At 41.5% G+C, this 10,238-nt stretch overlaps 1 protein-coding gene across 3 annotated transcripts in view; it reads left to right on the top strand.

The window, feature by feature from the left end:
- The window catches only part of PELI1 (pellino E3 ubiquitin protein ligase 1), a 56,062-nt gene extending 46,413 nt beyond the window's left edge, over window positions 1-9,649 (top strand). For all 3 annotated transcript variants that reach the window (XM_024208410.2, XM_026653211.2, XM_024208411.2), the window contains exons 4-7: window positions 1,418-1,519; window positions 5,681-5,878; window positions 5,986-6,174; window positions 7,176-9,649. In XM_024208410.2, coding sequence (XP_024064178.1) covers window positions 1,418-1,519; window positions 5,681-5,878; window positions 5,986-6,174; window positions 7,176-7,742 — 1,056 coding nt within the window. In that variant the 3' untranslated portion in view covers window positions 7,743-9,649. The remainder of the gene's footprint in view (window positions 1-1,417; window positions 1,520-5,680; window positions 5,879-5,985; window positions 6,175-7,175) is intronic.
- Window positions 9,650-10,238: the final 589 nt, after the last annotated feature.

The raw sequence follows: 10,238 nt of genomic DNA, 5'->3' as shown, positions 1-10,238 counted from the left end.
ACACACACACACACTACAAGTTTTAAACAAACAATTTCATACTGTACACAGCAATGATGATTGTGAAGCTTGGTTGAGGTGGTAGAGTCAGAGGGTGGGATATTTCCCAGGGAATGCCTTACTGCTAAATTATGAACTAGCACTCAAGGGTTAACACATTGTTGTTAATGTAGCCTCACACTCTACAAGGCAGCACAAATGGAGGGAGGGGAGACAGCATGGCAGACAGACACACACACCCTGTGTGTGTGTGTGTGTGTGTGTGAGAGAGAGAGAGAGGCGCATTGCCCCTTTAAGTACGCTGACCCCACTCTAAGTACATTGCCTTTTTAAGTAGATCAGCAAGTTGAGACAGCAGCTGCTGCCAGCAAGCTCCCTCCGTCCTGAGCCTTGTCGTGGCCCCCCCCACTCTGTGGAGATGGGGTAAGCGGGGGGCAGGAGCAAGGGCGAGGGGACACCCTGACATTAGCCCCCCTCGCCCTCCCCAGCAAGCAGGAGGCTCCTGGGAGCAGCTCAAAAGCAGAGGGTAGGAGCAGCACATGGCAGTGCGGGGAGGGACAGCTGAACTGCCAGCAACTGATAGCCTGCTGGGCAGCTGCTGCACAGGGAACTTAGGGGAGCGGGGAGCTGATGGGTTGGGGGGGGGGCTGCTGGTCCACCCTGGTTCCAAGCCCTCACCAGCTAGTTGCAACAGGCTGCTCTTTCTGCAAGCAGTGGACAAAGCAGGCGGCTGCCAAACAACGTTATAAGGGAGCATTACGCAACTTTAAATGAGCATGTTCTCTAATTGATCAGCAACATAACAACGAAACAACGTTAACAGGGACGACTTTAAGTGAGGAGTTACTGTACTCCGCACTCTTGAGCATAGCTTGAATAAATCTCAACTCTTTGTTCCAAAGCTGAACGGTGTTTGAAATAATAACTAAGTGGATTGCTGGTGATAGTAAAACACTTTGGATTTTCTAGTTTGGGGGCCAGGCCAAATTCAGCTCTCATGGATTTAGTCTGTGTTCTGTGAGCAGCGCTGATGCTGTCCATACTCCACTTACATTCTTTTTAGGGTACCAGGTCTGGGAAATCTGAGTTCTGTGGTTTTTACCAAGATATCCTTGATACCTTTTTAAAATGCAAAACCTCTAGATTGCTAAACCCAGACTATTAAATTAAGACTCAGACGGTGTACTGTGTGAGTGTCATGTTTAAAATCCGTATCTGTCTACAGCTAAGCCACATAATTTTTGTGCCTTTTTCTTGCAATCTTTTAACTTACAAAATAACATGAGCATTGACTTGTCACTACTGTAAGTATACTATGTTTAACTTGGGTTGTTCCTCTTTGTCAATTGACTAGTGTTTGTTTTCCTTTGTGATGCTCAAATAGTCTTTATTTTTAATATATTTTAATTTTCTATAGGCAATAAGCAACAAGGACCAACATAGCATATCGTATACCTTGTCTCGGGCCCAGACGGTGGTGGTTGAATATACACATGACAGCAACACTGATATGTTTCAGGTATGTAAAGCATGTGCAGTATATATTTTCTTTCCATTATAAGAAAATAGCACGACATGCTCTTGCTCAGTTTTTTCAGTGTTTGTAGGTGAAACGTGTTTGTGACTAATCCACCGGGACAAGGACCAGGATTCTGCTCTTCGTTCTGCCACAGACATCCTTTGTGTCTGTGGCCAGTCATGTCCCAGTTGTTCTTTCTAATTGTACTTCCAATAGGTCCTAAACTTGATGTCAAGAATTGGAATGTGTGCTGGGCTCATGAAGCCACTAGGGGCTCAATCGTTTCTCTCCCCCCCCCCCCCCCCCCCCCCCATGATTAAAGGGATCACTTTCCCACTATTTTGACATTGCAGCTGCTGATCTCGGGCTGATTTAGATATTGGGGCTCACCTTTCCAATGTGACTGCCTCTAGGGGGAATTTCTGTCACATCTGCCTTCACTACAATTTTTTCTTCTATTGGCTGCTTTCTGCCTCTTGAATAAACCAAATTTTAGAGGTTGTCAAGGAACCATCTCCTGCACCTTACATATTCCAGAAGGGACCACCTCAAACAAAAACAAAAATCACACACTGGAAGGGGAAAAAAACCATGAAACCTACCTGAAGATCATGTAGAAAACCCAAAATAATGATAAAGACTAAAAAGCTGACAGCCATCCAACACAGAATCAAAAGTGAAAACCACTACAGCAACTCCAGAGAATCCAAGACATCAGGTCCACCACATGGATGCTACACAACACCTCAGCATCCTCAACCTATCAAGACTCCACCTAATTGGAACTAAAGTATCGTACTCTGCCCCACCACAGAACCTGATGCCACTTTAACATGTGGAGAACTAGAAGAATTCTTCCGCTGACTCTGCCTCGAGGAATCCCTCACAGTGAAGATGACGCCCCCCACAACTACCACATCCCCACCAAATAAGATTAAAAAAAAAAAGAAATAATCTGACTGGATGTCCCCCAGCAGAGGAAACCACACTCTAAATAATTAAATTGGTTGCTTCAGGAAAAGAGACTCTGAAATCCTCAACAAATATTACAATTCACCCAATCTTTCTACTACTGAGAGGATAGTAATATGGTATCTGAAATCCAGCCACCAGAAAGTGATCAAACATGCAGACAAAGGGGATGCCATCATAGTCTTTAATCGGGGCCAACAGACAACTCTGACACCACTTATTATAAAGAACTCTAAAATGCCACACCACAGTTCACACAGGAATTTAAAATTACCATCAAATCCTTCCCCAAACAACTCCAAGAAAAACTCTACAACCTCATCCCTCACGAACCACCCCAGGTTCTACATGCTTCCCAGGCAGACCCATCATATCTGGCCATAGCACACTTACTGAAGAAATATCAGGACTCATAGAAACATCCTTAAACCACACCACACACAGACTGAACTTCCTCCAGAAACTCCATGACATTAACAACCCCCCAGAACATTTTCTCTGCCGTGTAGATGTCACCTCCCTGTACACCAACATCCCTCACCATGATTGCATTGCTGCCTGCCTTAAATACCTAGGAGATAATGTACAACACTCAGAAATCCACCCTAAACACATTGTCAAATTCATCCTTTTCATTCTCACCCACAACAACTTTACATTTAACAACAAACACGTTGTCCAAACCAGGGGAGCAGCCATGAATACTAGGATGACTCCCCAGCATGCCAGCCTCTTCATGGGCCACCTCGAAGAAGAATTTCTGGAATAATGTACCATGAAACTAACGATATACCTGAGATACATTGATATTTTCATCTTCTGGACAGATGATCTCAACTCTCTCATAAATTTCCCATCATCCATTGCGACACGGGGGCCTATTTGTGATTCACCACTGTCAGCAATTCTTGTCAGGCCTAACGTATTCACTACACCTCCCACACTAGTGTCATGATATTTATTTTAAAAATGTAATATATTTGAAATTTAACAACACATTGGTCATTTAATGTCATTGTGAAATGCAGTAGAACCTCAGTTACGAACACCAGAGTTACGAACTGACCAGTCAATCACACATTTCATTTGGAACCAGAAGTACACAAAAAGGCAGCAGCGCGCGCGAACACACACACACACACACACACACACACACACACACGAAAATACAGTACAGTATAGTTAAACGTTAACTATAAAAATATTTTTCTACTGCGTAGTAAAATTTCAAAGCTGTATGAAATCCAATGTTCAGTTGCAAACTTTTGAAAAAACAACCATGACGTTTTGTTTACAGTTACAAACAACCTCCATTTCCGAGGTGTTCATAACTCTGAGGTTCTACTGTGTGTGTATTAACACTATATAAGAAATTATGGGTACTCACTGATATTCGGCTTTATAGTCTGTGCCCAAACAAACGGAATAACAAGTCTCTCCCAGACAGGAGGCAATGTCACAGCTGTTTACCTGTCTCCTATGTAAATTAAGCATGGTGGAATCAAAACAATGCAAGCCCCATTTACATACAGGGGGATCGGAAGTGCATAGGAAGGGGAAAACAGCATGAGGTCATCCTGTCTCTTGAACTTTGGAAGATATAAGCAAGACAGAAGTCATCTCTGGTATCTCTCACTAGACAGACACAAGGGGCCAGGCTCTTGCAAGCTGAGAAAGATGATTCCTTCAACCAATGACGAGTTGAAATACCTGGAAATTGAATATAAGTGAGAAACCTGCTTAGGTAAAGATCTTTTATGAAAGTAGACAAGGGAAACCAGCCCCTTGTGTTTCTGTGGAAGGTCCTAATTGATAGAAAGTGTGACACCTGTCCATCAATCTTTCTAAAACACTCCCACAGTAGCATCAACTTTCTGGACACCATGATCAGCTTCAACAATGGAGCCCCACAAGTGACTATATACAAGAAATCCCTGGATCCCCACACTTACCTTCATGGATCCAGCAACCATTCCAGACAAATTTAAGAAATCTATCTACAGCTAGGCACTCAAATACCACAGGACTTGCACCAAACAAAGTCTGGGATACACACTTAAACACACTTGAAACCTTCACTTAACAAGGACACTCCATTGGAGAAGTAGATTGTATCATGGAAAGGGTCACCCAAATACCCTGGGAGAACTTGCTTCAGTACGGGGAACCCACTGATCACATACCCCTAGTTGTCCCCTAAAACCTCACACTAGAATCCATATGGGGTATCATCAAACAGTTACAACCCATATTTGATGGGGACCACATCCTAACGAAATATTTCCCAAACCCCCCCTTCTGGCCTTCAAACAACCATCCGACTTTGTCTTGCTTATCCAGTAGCTAACCCACCACCAATCAGGACACACCAACTCAAAGCGACAACAGATGCAAAACCTGCAGACACATCTCCACTGCCACAGTGATTAATACCACCCACAGTACACCTGTTAGGCATGTATAGAACCCATGAATCTTATCACAACTTGTGATGTACCTCAACTATTCTGTGCATGAAATGAAATCAATTGCTATGCTCTCAAACGAACTCCCACATTAAAATAAGACAAAAACGCCGTATCACCTGTGGGCAAACGCTTTTCATAAAGCAATCACTTCATATCTGATCTCTCAGTCCTCATCCTCAAAGGAAACCTGCACACCTTCAAAAGGCAAGCCTGGGAACTTAAATTCATAACTCTGCTAGACGCTAAAATCCATGAACTCCGAGACACTGCTTTACAACCATTTGTAACACACCCCACTGCCTGCCAACCCTTAATTGCCTACTTCTTTTTAAGTGGTCTCCTACAGCATGTGTGAATCCATTATGCTTAACAATCTGCCCCAGCTTGTATTTAGGTTAGCTACTTCTGTTACCTTCCCTAGAACTGAAGATGAGCTCTGTGAAACTCAAACTCTTGTAGTCTGCACCAACAGAAGCTGGTCCAATAAAATATATTACCTCAGCTACATTGGTCCCACTTTGAGAGAGACAATATGGCTACAACAACGCTACAATAAAATAAGAGGTGGAATAACTTAGCAGTTCAGAGGGGGTTAGGGTCTCAGGTGGTAAAATGCCTTTAGTCTTTGAAAGGTCTTAGTTTATTCTTGACCACTTTAAAATGTTAAGTTTAAATATTTTGTACTGTAGCTTCTAAGTCATGTGTGTTCTTCCCTCCTCAGATTGGCCGGTCAACAGAAAGCCCTATCGACTTCGTAGTGACAGATACGGTTCCTGGAAGTCAGAGTAATTCAGATACACAGTCGGTACAGAGCACTATATCAAGGTTTGCTTGCAGAATCATCTGTGAACGGAACCCTCCTTTTACAGCAAGAATATACGCTGCGGGATTTGACTCATCAAAAAACATCTTTCTTGGGGTAAAGAGACATTTTCTCTTCCCAGCTCACTGCAGGCTTATATTTAAACTAGTTTATACCTCAGAATTACAGATGAATGGAAGTTCTGTCATTGTCATTCCTCATAGGAAAAAGCTGCCAAGTGGAAGACATCCGATGGACAGATGGATGGGTTAACCACAAATGGAGTTCTTGTTATGCATCCGCGCAATGGATTTACTGAAGACTCCAAACCAGGGGTGTGGAGGGAGATATCTGTGTGTGGGAATGTGTTCAGCCTCCGTGAAACCAGATCAGCTCAGCAGAGGGGGAAAATGGTAAGTGTAGTGAATAGCACTTTATGCTGCATGTTTGATACAGGTACATTGTTTAAGGCTGTACCTAGGGCCAGAGTATGCGTGATTGACTTACAAAGTAAGGCACTATACTGTTTATTTAGTCACGTTAATTTTAGTGGGTGCTCATGGAGTAAAATGCTACTCAACCTGAGTAAGACTGAACGATTTCGGGCCAGATTCTGCCATTTATTGTATGTCTGCACTGCTGTGCTAAATTTAGTGGCCCAGTCTAGCATGTTGGTCTGTCAGCAGTGGAAGCTTTGCTACATCATGATGTGGGCTTTTTTAAAGTTTTTTTTTAAAATTATTTCCTAACCCTCCCTTTTCATTTGCATCTTTCCTCAAGATTTTCTAATTGGGGGGGAATTCCCACAGTTCTTTGGCTGTTTCAGAGTCTAATGTAATGTAAACCTTGCTCTAGAAAGATTCATGAGATATAAAAGCAGACTTCTCTTGATATGACTTTATCCTGAGTAAATATTTTTTTAAATCAGATGTTTTACTTGTTTTAAGTTGTGGTGCATTTGTTTAGGAAGGATGGTGTGCTGGTTGCTCTGTGTGTGTGTGTGTGTGTGTGTGTGTGTGTGTGTGTGTGTGTGTGTGTGTGTGTGTGTATACATTACTACTAACTTAAGACTAATGTTGCTTGCTCCCCTGGCAAACTATCACTCTTTCTTTAATTGATTTAGCTGGATGCATGATCAGGAAGGAGCTGATGATGATTAGGCATATGGGTGCTTTTGATGGCTTCAGTTTTAGGGTCCCGAACTTGAGACATAGTTAAAGGTGCCTGATTTCAAAAAATTCTGAGCACCCACCCTCTAAATATCAAGCTCTTCATGCATCTTAGATTGAGCACCCAAAATCACTTAGTTGAAACTCTTGGCCCGAGCTCCCTAGCAGGGTTTTACAGTTGTTTCCTTCAAAATCTATACAGTCCGTTTGAGTAACTTTGTGATCTCTATGCATTTCCATCCCAGGTTGAGAATGAAACCAACCAACTCCAAGATGGCTCATTAATCGATTTGTGTGGAGCAACGATGCTGTGGCGTACTGCCGAAGGCCTTTCACGCACTCCTACGGTGAAGCACTTGGAAGCTCTAAGACAGGAGATAAATGCCGCCAGGCCTCAGTGCCCTGTAGGGTTTAACACATTAGCATTTCCTAGTATGAAGAGGAAAGATGTTGTCGATGAAAAGCAACCATGGGTGTATCTGAACTGTGGCCACGTACATGGCTATCACAACTGGGGAAACAAAGAGGAAAGAGACGGGAAGGATCGAGAATGTCCCATGTGCCGCTCTGTTGGCCCCTATGTGCCTCTGTGGCTTGGATGTGAAGCTGGATTTTATGTAGATGCAGGACCTCCAACTCATGCATTCAGCCCATGTGGACACGTGTGCTCAGAAAAAACAACTGCATATTGGTCCCAAATTCCTCTTCCTCATGGTACTCACACTTTTCATGCAGCCTGTCCGTTCTGTGCACATCAGCTGGCTGGCGAACAGGGTTACATCAGACTTATTTTCCAAGGACCTCTTGACTAATACACGTGTCACTAAGGACTTCATTAAATTTATAAGCTAAGCAATTCTGATTTTAAACAAACTGTCTCTTTCATATTCTCTGGGCTTTGACAGTTTGCATTAAAATGAAGATCTTTTTTTTGTTTTGTTACAGCAGCTAAATCCCTTTCTAGATGAGGAAAAGCCTGGAAACGAGATAGATTATGGGGAGGAAAGGGAAAGTTCCTGACTTTGTTTAGTGTCTACTTTTGGAGAGGGGAAGGGAATTTATGCATAGTGAAATTCAATGCCTTCAATTTAATATTTTTGAATGACATGCCCTTGGTGTTTAAAAGTTGCTTTTTTTTGTATAACTGAGGGTAAATATGGTCAGTTCAAAGGACATTAGTTTACAGCTTGGATGCAAACATTGTAAAATATAGCAACATGTATATTAACCTTTTCTATTTATCTTTATTATTGAAATTACCTTATGGCATTTTGATAGTGGAGCAGCATGGTAGTAGTGTGTTAAATCCATTGACTGGATGCATAGAATAGTTCTTGATGGGGAAGGTTAGAAGAAAACTGTAGAAGTACCTTTTTAAAATCTAGAGTACTATTGAGTTCTTAGAGTAGCTGAATGCTTTTTAAACAAAATTAATGCAAATTACATTGGTGTAAAAATATGCTTTAACCTCACAAAAGATCATTATGATGGACTTTTTCAAATGTCTGTCCATTGGGTAGGACTATAATAAAAGAACTGGTCACAGGAAAACATTTACCTGATTCTTTGAATATGCAATTTTAAACTAGGTTAAGGATTTTTCTCCTTCTGTTAACTAATCTTTTGTTTACCATTAGCAATGTTTGAGGGTTTTTTTATTTATTTAAACAACAAAAAATGAACAGCCAAGACTCATCTGTTCTTCACTGTTAGAAAAAAGCTGTGAATTAGCCAGAAAGCTGAGTGTTCAATTTAAAGAAAATTTATTCATTCTGCTTTTAGTCTAACCCCTTAACTTGTATGCAGGGTGGGTAGGTGGCACACTGCCTTCATATGCTTTGCCTTTCAGCTCCACAGAGCTGGGTACAAAATGTGCATTTAGGTGACAAATGAAGACATTGCAGCCTGGGAGCTAAGATGTTTGCCCACATCCCCAAACCATCGTGTAAATTGGCACAATTGGCAGTCTGTGCTCAGGAAAAACTGAGATTGAGTTGTATTCGTGGCGCTTGAGGTGGAGGAAGCTTGCAGAAAAGTTACTCACACCATGGCTGATTTTAAGCAGTTTTTAGTCTCACTTTCAATATCCCTCCCCGCAAATGCTTTCCTTTCTTTGCCCCTCTGCCCCCCCACCAATCCCTTACCAGAAAAGGCCAATGCGTTACATGGAACCTGAGGCTAATCCACCATGCTTTGTGACAAATGTTCAAATAATCCTTTTAGGATTGAGGTAAGCTTTTTTTTAAACTAGCTTTTTAAACTGGTTTCTCTACTTTGGATTGGAAATATGTACTGTGTAAACTGATAGCAAATTCCTGTACTCTGTAGCATAGCTTTAATTTATCCTATCACAAAGCTGTTCTGAACTTTTCTTGGTAAAAACAAACTGTGTTCTTTAGAAGTCATGAATTATTTACTTCAACTGTCAAGAATTTTCTCCATTTTAAAAAATATATATATATATATATTGTTTGGTTCACTCAGGAAATGTGTGTGTCAGGAAACCTGTATTATAAGTTCAATTAGCTGTCATGTATAAGTAACTGCTGTTACTCCATTTCAAAGAAATATAATTGATTTTGACATTTTTCAGGTTTCATGCATTTAAGTAATGAGACTTATGCAACAAGGAATCCCTGTGTAGTTGTTCTAATCATTTATATTCAGACTCTATATACTGTAGTTTAATTTTTATTTTCAAATTAATTTATTCAAACTATGTGAGTAAACACTTTTCAAAAATAGAAATTACAGAGTTGCCTATTGCTCCGTTGGATTTGTTTCTGCTCGTATGGAAAAGATGTAGCGAAGATGGAAAGGTTATGGTACTTTTAAAAATGACTGTTCAGAAAAGATCTCCTTCACTTTAAGCACGTTAGTTTCACTTGTGTTGAGAGCAGAGAAATATGATGAGATGACCATCAGGGGTTTATGAGATTTGGCATGTTCATGGCTTGGCTAGATCCACACCTCCCCCCATGTGGAGGGGGTCTCCTCCAAATTTTGGCAAGGATGGGAAAGAGTGATTACTCACCATCTTCCCTCCTTGGCACTTGATTCAGAAGAGGACAGTATGGGCAGTACAGCTCCACACTACACCCAGAGTCCAAAGTGGAAATCCAGGCAGAGGTAAAATGGCATACCTCCCTCTGCATCTCCTTTTTGAGGCTGATAATTCTGGCAGATCTTCCTCTACTAAAAAAAAAAAAAAAAAACGGGGATGTTTGACAGCTCCAGTGTCTGTGCTAGTTGGAGCTGCTTCAGTATCACCTGAGGGGGATGAGCTGATCTCTCTTGGATAGTGATGG

Source organism: Terrapene carolina, unplaced genomic scaffold (assembly GCF_002925995.2).
Source record: "Terrapene carolina triunguis isolate 2854851 unplaced genomic scaffold, T_m_triunguis-2.0 Scaffold132, whole genome shotgun sequence".
Classification (NCBI taxonomy): domain Eukaryota; kingdom Metazoa; phylum Chordata; order Testudines; family Emydidae; genus Terrapene; species Terrapene triunguis.
Note: the sequence above shows the minus strand (reverse complement) of the source record. Positions and strands in the feature narration are given on the sequence as shown.